This window comes from Protopterus annectens, chromosome 2.part1 (assembly GCF_019279795.1).
Source record: "Protopterus annectens isolate FY-2018-M chromosome 2.part1, PAN1.0, whole genome shotgun sequence".
In the NCBI taxonomy this organism is placed as follows: Eukaryota; Metazoa; Chordata; order Ceratodontiformes; family Protopteridae; genus Protopterus; species Protopterus annectens.
The window spans coordinates 921,047,469-921,066,373 of NC_056729.1; the positions used below are offsets into that span (position 1 = coordinate 921,047,469).

The 18,905-nt window shown below is 40.6% G+C and overlaps 1 protein-coding gene across 1 annotated transcript in view; it reads right to left on the reverse strand.

Moving 5' to 3' along the window:
- Positions 1-18,905, reverse strand: part of LOC122794919 (NACHT and WD repeat domain-containing protein 2-like) — a 1,236,179-nt gene that overhangs the window by 382,699 nt on the left and 834,575 nt on the right. Inside the window, exon 20 of the mRNA XM_044063511.1 lies at positions 6,662-6,790. Coding sequence (XP_043919446.1) covers positions 6,662-6,790 — 129 coding nt within the window. The remainder of the gene's footprint in view (positions 1-6,661; positions 6,791-18,905) is intronic.

Sequence of the window (18,905 nt, forward strand, 5' to 3'; positions counted from 1 at the left end):
CTAGACATTTAAAAACAAAAACTGTTATACATAACAGATGGGAATAATAACTTCTTGTTATAATACCAGCACTTTAGATATTATCTTTGAATGCGAATGGTCTCAGGGGTATATGCAAAAAGAAAGAGTAGTGAATTAAGTGAAGAAATGCAGAGTGCAAACAGTTATGCTACAGGTGACGCATTTGGAAAGAAATGAGTATGTGAATTTAATAAAGAAAGGATTTCTGGATGTTTATTCAGCAGAATTCCTGCAACAAAGGAAAAGGGGAGTACTTATACTAAGAGCACTAGTACTGATAGAAGAGGGGGGATAATGGTAGATTTGTAGCAGTAGGGGGGGCTATTGGCAAGGGAGGAGATTTACACTGGCATGTATTTATATTCCATGGAAAACTGCTACAGTGGAGCTTAAGAAAATTCTGGGAGAGATGATCAAATTTCAGAAGGGACTATTTCTTATAGGCGGGACTGGAATTTGATTTGTAACTGTGAGGATGTATCTGGGGGTCTAGATGGGAAAATATTACAAAAGAGCATAGATCTTTAAAGAAATTTATGAAAATATTTGGTATGGAAGATGTCAGTTCAGTAGTAGGAGTTCAAGAAAATTTGCATATTATTCACTAAGGTACAAAAGTGGGCTAGGCTAGACAGAAATTATATATCACAGGGAAATGCACATTTAATTGGAAGTTTTGATACATAACCAGTAACTATTTCAGATCACATACCAATAATAACTAAATTAAAAATGCAGGGTAATGAAATTAAAATGAAACAATAGTGCTTCCCTACTTAACTGTTAAACAGAGAAGAATATAAGGAATGGGTAGTGGAAATTATTCAAGAGTTATTATGGAAGTTGGTAAATTTCCAAAAATATAGCTAGGGAGTGGGAGTTGCCACAATCAGCTGCAATCAGTGGTCAGAAAAGGCTCTAAGGTCAACAAAGACCAGGCTGAAGACCTGGAAGTTGACAGAGAAAACACAACAGCTCAAGGAATTTCTCAGGCTCTAGCACCCCAAGAAGAAGAGGAAATAAGGGGAGCTGAAGAACAATGGCAGTGCTTCAAAACAGCATGTGTGAGGACTACAGAACAGATCTGGCCAAGCCAGGTATGGAAATAAGGTACGCAAAGAAAGCTGGTGGTGGAATGCAGAAGTCCTGGAAGTCATCAAAAGAAAGAAGGAGTGCAGGAAAAAGTGGGAGATAGAAAAGACAGGCCAGGCTATGAAGGAATACAGGTTGGTTAACAAAGAAGCTAAGAAAAGAGTTGCAATATCAAAGAACAGGGTATCAGAGGCACTCTACCAGTTTCTGGAAAGTGACTCAGAAGGTGGCACAAAGAAACTCTAGCAGATTGCAAGGCAAAGACAGAAAGATAAAGAAGATAGTTAGACACCCTTCATAAAGGATGCCAGCAACTGGGGCATCAAAGGCAGATGGAAGGAGTATTTCCAGCAGCTTCTGAATGAAGAAAACCCCACAGATGTTGTACTGCCCCACTCACAGCTTATGATGACAGAAGAAGAGGAGCCCCCCCCCCAGAAGAAGTAAGAATAACACTAAGGAGAATTAAGTCAGGGAAAGCATCATGCTTAGATGAGGTCATAGTAGATATGACAAAGATGCTGGGTGAGATAAGGGAGAAATGTCTCCTGAAGGTGCTCATAGCAGTGTGGAGAGAAAGGCATATCCTAGATGACTGGAGAATAAAGCTACTTGTGCCAGTGTTCAAGGACAAAGGACAACTGTGGGAAGCACAGAGGTATCAGACTCCTGTCATATTGCATGAAAGTTCAGGAGAGAGTGACTGATAAATGGATATGCAGAGTAGTAGAATATAAGATGAGAGATGAGCAGTTCAGATTCAACTGGGCATTCCTAGACTTGGAAAAAGCATATGACAAGGTTCCAAGAAAGATGATTTGGGTAGTACTGCAGTTGTTCAAAGTCCCAGAAACATTGGTAGAATTACTGTGGGCTATGTACAAGCACCCAATGACTCAAGTACAAACAGTGTTCAGCCTCACAGAGGGGTTCGCAGCAGGAGTGGATGTGCACCAGGATTCAGCTCTCAGCCACTGCTGTTCATACTTTTGGTAGTCTACATTGACAAACAGGTGGAGGGGACAGATCAACAAAGTTGCTGTATGCAGAGGATGTAGCATTATAAGCAGACGCTGAGCAAAAGCGTCAGCTAAGGACAAAGGAATGGAATGCAAAACTGAAGGCATGTGGGATGAAACTACACACAGATAAAACAGTGGTAATGGCAGCAAATTGGAAAAATCAAAAGAAGTTGAGAATTGAGATAGAAGGGAAGACAGTGGAACAGGTTAATAGCTTCAAGTATCTGGGAGGGGTGATTGAAGAGAAGGGAAGTCTGAATGAAGAGGTCAAAGCTAGAATCAGAGGGGCCACAGCCAGCAAGCATAGAGTGACAGATGTAGTATATGACTGAAGAATGCCAAAGAAGCTGAAAATTAAGGTGTAGAAAACAGTGGTGTGACCAATACTACTGTATGGTACAGAAACCTGGGAAGTAAAGGCAGAGCAGATGAGGAAGCAAGAAGTGATGGAAATGAAGTGCATGAGAAGGATGGTAGGATGCACACTGTGGGACAGAGGAAGAAATGAGGACATAAGAGCAGAAGCCAAAGTAGCTCCAATTGCAGAAAAAATCAAAGAGAACAGATTATGGTGGTTTGGACACATGTACAGAAAAGCAGAAGACAATCTGGTGAAGAAGATTTGGGACAGACAGGAAGAAGGTAAGAGGAAACAAGGATGTCCAGCAAAGAGGTGAATGGATTGTGTCAGAGAAGTTCTGTGACAATCAGGCATGAGTGTTGAAGAAGGCAGGAGTGTGGCACTGAATCAAAAGAGATGGCAACAGTTAACATGATACCCCGACCTCATATAGAAAATAGAAAAAAGGTGGTTGATGATCATGATGTCAGGCAAATGGAATGATTTCAAAGTGAATACAAAACTGATACGCTAGGTATACATATGGAAGCACTATAAAGACAGAGTATTACACATCATTAACTATTTACAATACATAATGAAATGCACAAACATCTTCAAATTCATACAGGCTGAGAGAGAGTATGTGCAGACACGAGCATGACTGTCTAGCTAGGGTATTTATATCTATTTATCTCTCTCTCACTCTGTTTTATTTATATATATATATATATATATATATATATATATATATATATAAAATAAATACTCCACTCGAACAGGTAACTAACTGCTTGCATTAAGTTTATTAGTCTGATGCAGTCCATTAGGAGTGAAATTACAAAAGAACTAATAAACCATCTTTTTTGGAGTTACCTGCTGGAGTGGACTATTTTGTTATTTTATACTGAAGAATCTGCAGCATATATATGAGTACAATGCGTTCATAATGAGTAATCACTGATGAGATTGATTGAAACACAGAATATTGAACAAACTCACCGGCAATTGCATTAATTGTCAGTAAAATCATTGCAAAAGTTATCGCAAATGTAAACCAATAGGTTACATTTGCGATTACAAAAAGTAAAACAAAAAAGCAGCTTTTTATTTGGGGGATTTCACCCCCACACCCCTTGAAATTAAATATACTAACTCCAGGACCTCACAAATTAAAAAAAAAAAGTACAAAATTATGTAATGGTCAATATAATGAACTTTGAGTGTTACATAATTCAACAAACTGTACCAGCAACGGAAAGCAATGTTTCATCCTGAAATAAAATGTGTGCAGCAATAATCTGTATATCACTCATCCATGTGTATGCGTGTAAATGTGTGTGTGTGTGTATATATATATATATATATATATATATATATATATATATATATATATATATATATATACACACACACACACACACACACACACACACACACACACACACACATATATATGTGTATACATATATATATATATATATATATATATATATATATATATATATATGTATATATATATATATTTATTTATTTCCAGTTTGATGACCGGGGATGTCCACTCAAAATCCTGAAAACACAAATAATGCTAATATGTCACTATAAAGACACTAATATCTACCAACTGACCCTGACCCTAACCCTAACCCTAAGATCCGTCACTATCGCACACTCACCTGAACCGCGCCCTAACCCTAACTCACTTAAACCGCCCCTAACCCCAATATTTGTCACTACTGCATACATGCCTAACCTACGCCCTAACCCTAACTCACTTAAACCGCCCCTAACCCTAAAATAAAACCAACCACACACTTACCTGACCCCAACACATGACCTAACACCACAGGGCTAACAATAGCAAAGCCATAATGACATCAGTATGTCTATTTTTTGATTTCAGGATTTTGAGTTTCAGGATTTTGGTCTTTCAGGATTTTGGGCTTTCAGGATTTTGAGTTTTCAGGATTCTGAATTTTCAGGCTTTTGGTTTCAGGATTTTGATTTTCAGGCTTATGATGTTTCAGGCTTCTGAATGGGAACCATATATATATATATACACACACACACACACACACACACACACACACACACACACACACACACACACACACACACACACACACATTGGTGTACGACATTTAATCTAAAACACCCAACCTGGTCAAAAACAACATAACCAACACAATATTAGTAGATTGACGAGGTATAAAGGGGAAATGTACTGCTTGTGTGACACTGTGTTTGTTTGTATTTGTGCATGTGTGCAAGCGTTTGCATGTGTATGCAGGAATTTGCATGCATGTACAACACTAATTCACCATTTCATCAAGAGTGATATAAATATGAATGTATTACATTTTCACAATTATTCTTATAAAACTGAATTGCCTTTACTAAGCTGTAAATGTCTGTAGGTCAGCTAAACTTGTAGCAATTATTGTTTACATAATATGATGGTCACTGATTGCATTATATAGTACCGAAGTACAATTACGTCAATGGTTGCAGTAAAACACTTTACAGCACACTAGGAATGCACTGTGCTGTAAAATTACTTATTTGGGCAGTGTATTAAAGTATATGACATTTGCATACTGTCACTATGAAGGCATGATATTGGTTGTGGAACTATGGATTGTGCATGTACATGGGTATCTTCATAGCCACAATTAGGATTAGGCGAAGGAGGAGGCTGCCCCGGGTGTATGCTATTAAGGGTTGAGATCAGCAGGTGCCAGTGGTGAGAGATTGAGGTGCCAGTTTCATTAATAAACACGGATCCTGCTTTTATATTCACAACTGATGCACTGTGTGTACAGAGGGAAAACAGATTAAAAAATAGATTTTTTTTTTTGTTTATTTGCTCACCAACTTTGAGCTGAGAAGCACCAGTTAGGGAGTCTCCTCAGACTACCATGTGATCTAGCTTAGGTTATGGGTGTCTGAATGTATATGTGTAAAGAAGGTGCCTTTGATAATGCATGTGTAACATGGTAGGGAGAACACTAGTGAAGTCAGGTCTGACAGTGTGGTGTTTAACCATAACCCTTCAGGTATTTTACTGCAGATATGTATTATAATCAGTCAGTCATGGCACCTCAAGAATATGCCAGCTGTCATTTTTAAATTGTACTAAAGGAAGAGCTTGTATTTGTTGTCCCACTAAAACTTTCAAGCTACATGTATACTACTTTCCTTCACAAGGGATGATAATAAACCACACAACAGTATCAATTTTAGTAACAGTAATCAAACCTATCAAGAGTGTATATTTTAATAACTTTTGTGAGTGCAGTCTAATAACTTAAGCGGTTTCCAAATTCATATCCAACACATAGGAGTAATTCGTTTTCCTTCATAGTCTCTCATACATGCATTGTGTGTTCATTCACATATGAAAATAAAAAAAAAAAATTACCCTAAACAAATGACCGTATTCTAATGCACATTGTTTCAGAAAACATTACGGATGCAGTCAAATAATACAGCGATAATTTTTTTTTTCTCTCCTTCAGACTTTTTCGTTTGTTTACCATGCATACTTTAGTCTCCTTTTGATTCCTGACCTGCCCAGTCATGAAATGCCCTCTGCTGACTAAATGGCCTACTTGCCCTAAGAGGGTCATCTCCACACAGTGGGGATTTACCTTAGTCCAGTCCTTACTCTTTTTTTTCCTGACAATGAGAAGTGAAAGCTAGCCATTGGAGTGCTATCATCCCTGGAAGGCTCAGGATTTTTGTCAGTGTTACTCCCCACCCTCTGGCTGCCTGACAGGACATTGCCACCATAAGACCTGCATTGCTAAGAAACAGGTACATACTTCCACACACCTGAGCTGGCTTCAGTGTACATGCAGAGCTTGAGAGGCTGATGTTCTATCCTCCCATTCCATGCATGAATCCGCACAGGCCCTCTAACTCCTTGTACTGAGATCTAGCCACCTTTGCCCCTTCATGACAGAGGCACTGACGTCTAATTTTCACCATCAGTCACCTCTTAGTTCAGGACTGAATCCACTTCCATTCTGGAGCAGGTGTTCACCATGAATATTTAACCCATATCACTGCATTGCAATTGCTGCATAAGTCAGAATTTCTTGTTTTAATTGCACCAGTCCTTCTTTTAATAAAACACTGTCCAGGAATACATGCATGCATGTGCTTTTTACTTGTTAATCTGTACCTGCAGATTACTAGTAAGTAATCTTTTGCCACATCCACTGCTTGAACAGAAGCAACCGGTTCATTAGCTGTTAACTTGGCAATGACCTCACCTTTGGTTGCACTGAATACCATGGCATCCTGTCCACTCCTACCAAATCCAAAACAGAAGAAAACATGTTAAGAATGTAAAAACTGTATGGTACCATATTTTTAAAGTCAGTTTCATGAATGCTCAGACTGGTTCCATGTTCTGAAATATCACTATGCATTAAGGTTTTTAAAACAAGTATGACTATCATTATTCACGTGACTAAGCAGTATATGACAGGCATATCTGATCCCTTACAGATATAAGGTATACGATTTATTAGATCATGTTATAGCACTACTCTTTTTTAAATGAATCTATTCCATACATTTTGGATATTTTTTTCACATTGTTTTGCCTTGCTTTTTTTTTCTTTTTTTTAATTCATAATCATGGCCAGAAGAAAACACCTGTTATGCAGGTGTTCAACTGCCCTGACAATAATGTCCATTCTTGACAGTCTACTATTACTAAGAACCATTTCAGTAATAACTGTATACCGGTACTTCAGACACAATGAAATAAATAAATATAGTATGTGCCAGTAAAGCTGCCTTAATGGCTCCTAGATTGTTTTACAAATGAATTAAAGTCATGCTTATCATATTTCTAAGCAAGTGTATTAATAAATTACTCACTTTTCACACACACGTTAACTCAAGAAACAGTGAATACTTTTAAACAACCATATACTAAGATACTCTGTGACGGCAGCTGAGTAGGATCAAATTTCATAAGTATGAGAGTTAGCTTTTCCTAGCAGGCAGATCGTTACTCCACCCTGAGTAATCGCATGCATCACATCTGAAAAGCAAGCTGCCTAGCTCTAATAATAAGTAAATCCATTTACCCAAGAGGTAACATTGTCTTACTTAATAAAATAAGTAATGACAAAAATAAGTAAGCATTTCTTCTTTTTTTGTATTTAAATGTATTAATTGTGTGGGTGGGCTGGTCCACAATCCCTTTTCAAACATGACCCAAGTCATAAGCAATATACAATGTCAAAGAGTTTCAAAGGAGTAGTCTTACATGAAAAAAATATAAAGTTTAATCAGAATTTTACAATTCTGAGATTCAGGGATAACAGCAGAGATTTTAAAAGGAGTACAAACCTGAATGGAAATGCAATTTGTAAGAGTCAGAAGACAAATATGCAGGCCTACTACGCGTACTAGTAATTCCTCACTTACTTACTCCCTGCCATGTGCTCTAAATGACAAATGCCTGACTCCCACTAGTCTGATCTTATTTAATTATCCCACAGTCCGACCCTACTAAGCTACATAGCTCTAGCAGTGCCTTAGCTCTGACCCTAAAACTTCCATTCCATTCTTAACCCTAACTGTAGCAATCCCCTCCTGCTCTCTAGTTCTTAAGTCAGTGATGACTCCCTAAACCTAAAACTCCACTCCACCTCCTTAAACCTATAGTTCCTGTTCACTCCCTATACCTAAAACTCCACTCCCATCCCCTGATCACAATCTAAAAGTAAAACTCTACTCCATTTTCCAGTTATGCACATCATCCAAATCAGCGAAAGAATGGAACTGCAGCATATTCCAGTATTCTGTCTGCACAGAAAATAAATAAATAAATAAATAATTTTGGAAATGATGCCAGTCTGTTGCAGGATGCTCACACTCACCCACACATATACACCACGAACGCATGCGCATGCTCAGTAACTCACTCAGCCACTACCTTACTCACACAAAGATGGCATGCACACCAGTGGGCCATTTGGATGATTGACAATTCACGTGGCATGTTTTTGAGACGCTGATGGAAATAATGGCACTTGGCGAAATCCCACATGGACAGAGGAGGAATATGATGATTCTGCTAAGAAGGCAATCCAGTGAAAAAATAAACAGAAAACTAGGTGGTGTAAAGCAGCAAAGTCAATTTCTGTGCCACTGTACTACCTCCCCCTGACAAGAATATAAAAAAGGTGATGGCACAGTTAGTGGTCATCTATATGTGCATAAATGTACATACATATGCTTATAAGAAAAAAAATGGGAAAAGTACTTTGTACACATAAAGATAAATGATTTGGTTTTACAGCTACAGATCTAGTTTATTTTATTGATGAACCAAATTGTTGAGACCCATGTGGTGGAGACCATATTGTCGACAATTTAGTTTGTTGGTAAACTAAAAGAAGCCAACCAATACCCACAAACAACACAAACAATGTTTTTTTGTAGGGGGAAGCACCCAATTACCCCCACATGACCTGATATATATATATATATATATATATATATATATATATATATATATATATATATATATATATACACCATCTTCAAAATTGCACTGCACTACAGTGGGGAAAAGGACAAATTTCTCATTTCCCACTATGCCATGATCTCAGTCAATCTATTTCAGTGATCAAATGAAGGGAACCCTCAAAAACTGAGTGGCATGCAGTAGTAGCAGAAACAACAAAAATAAATACATAATCAAACAAATAAATAAACTGACGAACAATGAAAAACTGAAGGCTCATTCACCATTTTATATGCAGTGGCCTCTTTCAGAAGGATGAAGCTATAATCTCCTTCATCCAAAAAAAAACAAAAAACAAAACAACAAAAATAAATACATAATCAAACAGACAAACAAATAAACATATAAACAACTAAACTGATGGACAATGGAAAACTGAAGGCTCATTCAACATTTTATATGTAGTAGTCTCTTTCAGAAGGATGAAGCTATAATCTCCTTCATCCAAAAAAAAAAAAAAAACAAAAAACAAAAATAAATACATAATCAAACAGACAAACAAATAAACATATAAACAACTAAACTGACGGACAATGGAAAGCTGAAGGCTCATTCAACATTTTATATGTAATAGTCTCTTTCAGAAGGGTGAAGTTTAGCAGTGCCTCAGATTTATGAGTCTTACTGATCAAGTATTATCTGAAAGTAGAATCTAGCTAATAAAATAACTGAAATTATTAAAACTGAAGGCTATAAGCTACTTTGTCCAAATAATGGAGAAATTGAAAACATACGTAAAGATTTGTAACAATGCATTTCATCATTTATACTTGTATTACTTAAAATAGCTGTTGTTTCATTGTACCTCAACTCCTACTTGCTCTATAAAATCCTCTGTGCTACAGTACTAATTATGTTTGCAAATAATTGCATAAATATGCTCTGTACAGTTTTTAGCTCCTGGGCTATCACTGGAATGATGAAATAGATCCATAACAATCTGTCCACTAGCTCAAGCAAGTTACTAAACCATAAAATGTGTGTTATGCATCACAGAGTCCTAGAAGAACTGATCTACCTCAAGCAACTATCTTGAAAATCCCATCATTCGTAAATAATGCTTTTTAACTATTTTAACAGCTTTACTGAGTTATCAGTGAAGAATGGAAAGGCTGTTGGCCCAGATGACATACCTGTGGAAGCATGGAGGCGTTTAGGTGAAATGGCAGTGGAGTTTTTTTTAACCAGATTGTTTAATGAAATCTTGGAAAGTGAGAGGATGCCTGAGGAATGGAGAAAAAGTGTTTTGGTACCGATTTTTAAGAATAAGGGTGATGTGCAGAGCTGTAATAACTACAGAGGGATTAAATTTATCAGTCACAGCATGAAGTTATGGGAAAGAGTAGTGGAAGCTAGGTTAAGAAGGGATGTGATGATTAGTGAACAGCAGTATGGATTCATGCCAGGAAAGAGCACTACAGATGCGATGTTTGCTCTGAGAGTGTTGATGGAGAAGTACAGAGAATGTCAGAAGGAGTTGCATTGTGTTTTTGTAGACTTGGAGAAAGCATATGACAGGGTGCCTAGAGAGGAGTTGTGGTATTGTATGAGGAGGTCAGGAGTGTCAGAGAAGTATGTAAGAGTGGTACAGGATATGTACGAGGGTAGTGTGACAGCGGTGAGGTCTGCGGTGGGAGTGACGGATGCATTTAAGGTGGAGGTGGGGTTACATCAAGGATCAGCTCTGAGCCCTTTCTTATTTGCAATGGTGATGGACAGGTTGACAGACGAGATCAGACAGGAGTCCCCATGGACTATGATGTTTGCAGATGACATTGTGATCTGTAGTGAGAGTAGGGAACAGGTGGAGGAAACCCTGGAGAGATGGAGATATGCTCTAGAGAGAAGAGGAATGAAGGTCAGCAGGACTAAGACAGAATATATGTGTGTGAATGAGAGTGAGGATAGAGGAATGGTGAGGATGCAAGGAGTAGAGGTGGCGAAGGTGGATGAGTTTAAATACTTGGGGTCAATAGCTCAGAGTAACGGTGAGTGTGGAAGAGAGGTGAAGAAGAGAGTACAGGCAGGATGGAGTGAGTGGAGAAGAGTGTCAGGAGTGATTTGTGACAGACGAGTACCTGTAAGAGAGAAAGGGAAGGTCTACAAGAGGGTAGTGAGACCAGCTATGTTATATGGGTTGGAGACAGTGGCACTGACAAAAAGGCAGGAGTTTGAGCTGGATGTGGCAGAGTTAAAGATGTTAAGATTTGCACTGGGTGTGACAAGGGTGGACAGGATTAGGAATAAGTATATTAGAGGGTCAGCCCAGGTTGGAAGGTTTGGAGACAAAGCCAGATCGGCAAGATTACATTGGTTTGGACATGTGCTGAGAAGGGATGCGGAGTATATTGGGAAAAAGATGCTAAGGATGAAGCTACCAGATAACAGGAAAAGAGGAAGGCCTAAGATAAGGTTTATGGATGTAGTGAGAGAGGACATGAAGGTGGTTGGTGTGACACAGCAAGATGCAGAGGATAGGAAGAAATGGAAACAGGTGATCCGCTGTGGCGACCCCTAACGGGAACAGTCGAAAGAAGATGATGATGACTTAAGACATAGGCAATCCTGCATTTATATAAAAGAACACAAACCATACTATGTTCTTATTTACAAACATTATACATAACATATTTTTTATATAACAATCAATCCAACATTATATAAACTGCTTAATTCCTGCCTTCCCTTAAATCTCACTCCTCCTCCAAAATATTACTCTGAATATACTGCTCCAAAAATTTCCATGTTTCTATGTAATTTTCTCCTACCCTTTTCTAAAAATACCACTTCCAGTTCTTCCGAATCTGTTACAATATTCAAAACTTCAAATACAGCTGTTTTAGACTTTGATTTCCATTTTCTATTAATTACTTTTTTGGCAGCCACCAAAAAAAGAAGTTATGTACATACCATAACGTTCCATGTTTGTAGTCCATCTTGCCTACATTCTTGTTGGATGGGTTTGGAGCCGATATTCGGCTCCGACTCAGCCGATACTAAAGCTTGAGAGCTTTTACTGGCTCGAGGCTAACCCCTATCCTATGGTACCTCACAGCAATTCCCCAGATCTGGTTTGCAAGAAAACAATAAGTACCTAACAGTTATGAAATTATCAGAAACTGTATACATACAGACAAAAAAATATGTAATATTATCCATGCCAGGTGGACAACAACTACAACCAGGTCAGACAACACCAGTATAGTCCACCAGATCCTCCAGAAACAGGAAGGGGGTAGGAGGGAGGGACGCAAGAATGTAGGCGAGATGGACTACAAACATGGAACGTTATGGTAAGTACATAACTTCTTTATGTTATGTAGTCCTATCTCACCGTAATTCTTGCTGGATGGCACAGCGTCTCTAGCACCTTTATCTCGGGTGGCTCAAATGAAGAGACTCTTCAGCACAGTCGACCCAAAGGATGACCTGTCCCGGAAGGCCAAATCCAATTTGTAATGAGTGACAAAAGTATGTGGTCTTGCCCAGGTAGCTGCTGCACAAATAGTATCAACTGGGAGCCTAGATCTAAAGGCACATGAAGTAGATATTGCCCTAGTAGAATGTCCTTTTACTTTGTTGGGTAATTGTTTGCTAGCAGTTTGATAAGCAAAGGAAATGCAATCTGAAAACCATTTTGAAAGAGCAAGCTTAGAAACAGGCAAGCCCTTATTTTTATCCGAAATGGAAACAAATAATTGATCTGATTTTTTGTATTCTTTAGTCCTGTGTAAGTAAAACCTGAGAATTCTGTGAACGTCTAATTGGTGTAATCTATACTCAGATTTATTAGAATGGTTTGGAAAAAACACTGGTAGCTCAATAGTAGTGTTGAGATTATGCTCTGAACATACCTTGGGAAGAAAGGAAGGGTAAGTCCTGAGTGAGACTCTATCCGTGTGGAAAATAATGTAAGGAGGTCGAATAGTAAGGGCTTGCAATTCTGAGTCTCTCCTAGCAGAGGTTATGGCTACTAAGAATAGTGTTTTCCAAGATAATTTCAGATCCGATAAAGAAGAGGGCTTAAAGGGTGCAGACATTAATGATGTGAGAACTAAGTTCAGATCCCAGGGTTCTGATGGTTGTTTGATCGGAGGCCTGGGAAGGAGAACTCCCTTCAAAAAGGTTTTGCACAAAGAGTGTAACATGATGGGATTTCCCATGAAGCCAAAATGGAAATTAGAAATGGCAGCTCACTGAACTGACTGTAGCAGCTGCAGCTCCTTCATGAAAAATTGACACAAGAAAGGCAAAAATAGATTCTATAGGAGCTGTATAGGGATCTAAGCCTTGGTTTATAGCCTAAATAGAGAACCTTATCCATTTGCTGGAGTATAACTTCTGGGTGGAAGGCTTATGGGATGAAATCAGGATGTGTTTGACTGAAGGGGAGAGGGAGACGCACCTGGCTATTCGGGGAACTGGAGCAGCCATGCTGTCAATTTTAGGGTGTGGATGGTGGGGTGGAACTGCCCCGACTGTTGAATCAGGAGGTCTAGAGATGGTTCCAGAATCCATGGTTCCTCCAAAAGATAGGGCCACAGGAAGGGAAACCATACTTGTTGAGGCCAGTAAGGAGCAATGAGGATCAGGGTACTCCTCAACTGTTTTGCTTTCTGTATTACCTTTGGGATGAGAAGAAAAGGTGGGAAGGCATAAAGAGGTCCCGGGGGCCAATTGTGGACTAGTACATCCCTGGGTGATACCCCGGGATTGGGAATTAGGGCAAAGTAGCTGCTGCATTTGGTGTTCAGGTGTGTGGCGAATAGGTCACAGCAAGGCTGGCCTCATCTGTGAAAGATCTCTTTCACAACTTCTGCATTCAGTGACCACTCGTGAGGCATCAGAATTGCTCGGCTGAGTTTGTCTGCTATCACATTGGATTTCCCCGGGATGTGTGTTGCTACTAGAAAATGTTGAGTGTCCATCACTCATTTCCAAACTCTTATGGCCTCTTGGCAAAGCGGGTAAGATTTGGTTCCCCCTTGCTTGTTTATGTACCACATGAGAGACATGTTGTCTAACTGGATTGCAATTGTCCTGGGGGGAAGAGAGCTGTGAAGTGCTTGCAATGCATATAGCACCACTCTCATCTCCAGAACATTGATGTGCAAGTGGTTCTCGTGGTTCTGCCAACTACCTTGGACCATCATTCCCACATAATGCCCCCCCCACCCTATCTGGGAAGCATCCGTGATCAAAACTGCATTCTCTAGGGGAGGAACAAGTCGGCGACCTAAGAGAAGTTGTTCTGTATGCAACCACCATGTCAGATCCTTCTTGCAGGTGTTTGTTATGAAAATCTGATGAGACAAGGGAAGTTCCTGCATCGACCATTAGGCAAGTAGTAGCTACTGAAGTATTCTCATGTCTAGACAGGCTAGGGGAACTAATAGGATGGAAGAAGCCATAGTCCCTAGGACTTGAAAGACTACCCTGGCCTGAACTTTGTGGCTGTTTAGCAAGGATATGACTTGGTTGCGTAGAGCTCTACTGTTTCTGGTGTTAGTCTTGCTGACATGGTGGTTGTGTCTATTTCTGAGCCTAAGAATACAATGTGCTGCAAAGGAGATAAGGCTGATTTTTTTAGGTTGATTGTGATGCCTAAACTGGCGCACAAGGACAGAGTCTCGTCCCTGGTTCTGATGAGTTGACGCTTGGTGGTAGCAGTGAGGAGCCAGTCGTCTAGGTATGGAAACACCTGGAATCCTTGACGTCTCAAGTGAGCTGTTACTACTGCCATGCATTTGGTGAACACTCTGGGGGCTGTAGTGAGACCAAAGGACAGTGTTTGGAACTGAAAATGACTGGCTCCCAGCCAGAAGCATAACTGTCTCCTGGAGTGCCTGTCCATTTTGATGTGGTAGTACGCATCCTGAAGATCTATTGAGGACATCCAATTGTCTTTCCCGATAAAGGGGAATATCGACTGCAGAGTGATCATTCGGAACTTTGATTTCTTTATGGACTTGTTGAGCCTGCTGAGATCTAGAACTGATCACCAGTCCCCTGTCTTTTTTGGAACTAAAAAGAATCAAGAGTAATTTCCGGATCCTATTTGCTCTGCGGGGACTTCTTGGATGACTCTTTTTTGCAGCAACGAGATAACCACTGATGTTGCTCGGTCTAGTTGAATGGGTGGAACATCTGGTAGAGACCGGTTTGCTGGGGGATTGGAAACAAAGGGAATCAGATAACCTCTGGCTATTATGGTGTGTACCCAATGATCTTGTGAAATGTTTAGCCAGGTGCTTGGGTACAGCGGTAGACGGACAGTCGGACAACCCCCCAGGGGTGATGAAATGGATGATCAGAGAAGGTGTCTCTATCTCCCTGGTGTTGCAGACCTCTTCTGCCGCAAGGATGGCGTCTTCCATTATATCCTCCCCCTCTGCCTCTAGGGGAGGGTTGACTTTGTGCCTGAGGGAAACTTTTTGGGATTTATGGACCCACAGTTTCCCTCCTGTATTACCCTTGGGATAGGGTCTAGATGGGAGGGAGAAATGGACTCCAACGGCAGATAAGGTTTTCCCTTCCTGCTCGCACCTGGTCAAAGTCTCTTTCACCTGAGGTCCAAAAAGAGATGAACCATCAAAAGGGACGTTAGTGAAGGAAGACTTAAAGGATTCCGTGAAATTACAAAGATGCATCCAAGAATGTCTCCTGAGAGAGATTCCTGCTGCGGCTGCCCTACTCTCTCCTTCCACTGCATACAATATCAGCCTCATGGAGGAGTTAGCTATTTAAGTAAGGATGGAGAGCTGTGCAGAAACCTTATCCATGGATCCTGGAGCTACTGAACCCTGAAGGGTATCTCCCAATTCCTTCAGGAGATCCCTCTGAAGATGAGTAAAATAGATAAGGTAATTCAGCGCTCTTAGAGTAAATGCCGCTGAAGAGAAGGTATGCTTCCCATACCTATCCATCGTCCTAGACTCCTTGTTAGGAGGATGGATATTAGAAGATGTTTCAGACAACTCCTTCTTGGTGGCCGCTGCTATCACCATAGCATCAATGGGAACTCCTTTGGTAATAAAAGACTTATTTTCAGGTGCTGTCATGAATTTATTTGGCCTCCTCGGGATGGGCTCCACTGAGTCTGGGGAGGTCCAGGCTTTTCGCGATACGAACCCTAAGAGTTGGTCATAAGGCGGTGTCACCCAGGAGGTGAAAGGTCGGGAACCAAAGGCCTCAAGATACACTGATTCATCCTCAGTAGGGTTAAAGGTCTTCAGTCACCCCTCTGTCTAAGGATTTCACAGATGTTAGAAAAGGAGACACAGAGGAGGATCTAGGGGACCCTTCTGATTCCTCCAAATCAGTGTCAGAAGTGACAAACTCAGGTGAGTCAACATGCTTCCTCTTACACAGTCTCTCCCGAGGGAGCTCTCCAGTGGAATAATCTGGGGAGGTCTCGGAAGAGGGGGCACCTCCAATAGGGGCTTCTTGGGTCTCTGGTTCCCAACGCTGTGGGGATGGCAGGGGAGAAGAGGTTGCTACCTGCTGCTGGTGGGACACAGGTTCCAAAGGTATGGCTTTTGCAGAGGACAAAGCCTTCACTATTGCTTCGAAAGCCCCCCCCCCGCTCTGAAGAAGACTTCCGCTCTGAGGAGATGGATGGTTGGCTCCTAGCCAGGGAAAAAGGCTCTGAAGCAGATGTGGAAGCCGAGCTGAAGCAAGCTGAGGCACCGAGAGGGAGGGTCGGTTTAGAAAAAAACCCAGGGTGACTGTCCCCCTCGGAGTCGACTCGAGAACATCAGCTCCCAGATCCCTCGGCTCCAGACTGAGCTGCTGAGGATAGAGTAATCAGTTCCGAGGAAGCAGGGAGGATCTCCAGAACCGACGGATCCAAGACCGAAGAACCTGAAGTGATTGACTCTGAGAGTGAAGCAGTCAGAGGAGGAGCAGTGGTTTGTAAACGGGTCGGCTCTGAGGCCTTTGGGTCTGGAGGGGCCAATTTCTATGCCAGAGCTGGATCTGAAAGCAACCTCTTCATTACTCGCTCGATGTCCTCATCTGAGAGTGTTTTGGAGGATCTGGTGGAGACAGAAGGAGATCTCCTCCTCTCCAAAATAGGAGATCTCAAAGTAGGTGAAACAGGATCAATATCAGGTAGCTCTCCCGGTACCGAAGGTTGCCTCGGCACTGAGGAGACCGACGGTACCGATGTGGAAGAAGCTGAATCAGAGCCAGAACTCCTTGGCTCCGACGTTTTGGTCTTTTTCGACGGCTCCAAAACTGGGGCCAAAGATTTACATTTTGAAGTCTTAGGAGCTGCCTGACAAAGTTCCAGCTGTTTCTGGAAGGAACTGGTCATAAGACCCCTATTAATTAATTTACATTTTCTCTCATTCAAGACCCTGGTACTGAATGCATGGCAAAAGGTACAGGGCTCTTGCAAATGAGCTTCACCTAAACAGTACACACAACTGGTGTGACTGTCTGTCAGAGACATCTTTTGTGAGCATCTATCACATTTTTTAAACCCCGAAGGGCGATGGTCCTTTTCTTTAGACATTCTAACAGAGAAGACAACAGTACTAACTAAACTACTAACTAGTAAGCTAACAATAACAAAGAAGATAGTGAAAGATAGAAAGAAGAGTTTATCATATATTATCAATTTCTTTTTTTTTTTTTTTTTATAAAACACACACTCAGGGAGGAAAGGCCCTCTAACATAAATGAGTAATTATGGCCCTCTAACTTAAATGGGCCGTACAATCCTATGGGGAAAAATAGGGGTCAGAACTCTCAGAACAGTCACACAATAATAAAACCATAATAAAGAAAGTAATTCAAGAAGAAAAGGTTGGAAAAGGCCAAGATTTAGTTAATAAATCTATTGATTAGCCAACAAGCCAGTAAGGAGACAACCTCAAAGCTTTTGTGGCAAACAAGATCTGGGGAATTGCCGTGAGGCACCATGGGATAGGGGTTAGCCTCGAGCTTTAGTATCGGCCGAGTCGGAGCTGAATATCGGCTCCAAACCCATCCAGCAAGAATTACGGCTTGATAGGACTACATAACATTTAAACTTAACAAGGCCTTACTATGCCTAGGCAATTCAAATCTTGTATCCCAGCTCAAAAAAAAAATGATTTCCTTAGTTACACCTATTTGGTAATCACGTATTTCTGATAAGTTACTCTGTGGCCACTTACACAAACAGCAAGTATCAGGAATCTGGCCCCCTGTGCAAGCCTGTTTATAGACAGGCCTTGCACTGAAGTAAATCACTTATACTCAGAGCAAGTGATTTGGAATCAGGACAGACTTGCATGGAGAGGAACTGTTTTGGAATCCGGCCCAACATCTACCAGAGGAAAAATTATTTTAAGTCTGCTTAGAGTATAAAGACACCTATGCAAACACTTCCAAGCAAAAGCCCTAAACTGTCTGGACTTTGTTGCATACTTGGGAATTATACATATGTCCTCCAATTGTTTCCTTGTGAATTGCTTATGCAGTCTCTCTTCCCAATCTTTTCTAACCTCCACTGATTGATTCCTATAGTCATTGAACAATATTTTACATGTCCTACTAATTATCTCTTTTTTAACATCAGAGTTTCTTCTAGATTCAATTAAATACTCTACAAGAGCAGTTCTTTAACTTAGGATTCCTCTATCCCTTTCTATTTGCCTGTACTCTGATATCAATCCCAAATAGGGAAGGCAGTCTGTAGCGTGCAGTCCAAATGTCTTCTTGGCCTCTTCTCATTCTATTATTATTCCCTCTCTAGTTATTTGCTCCCAATACATTGGTTTATTTGCCAGTTCTCTTCAGTAAATTCCAGATCTGTCTTATCTGTTCTCTATGCCCCTGATTGGAGTAATTTCTATTGGCAAAATCTCCCTTCTCCATTACTGTGTTG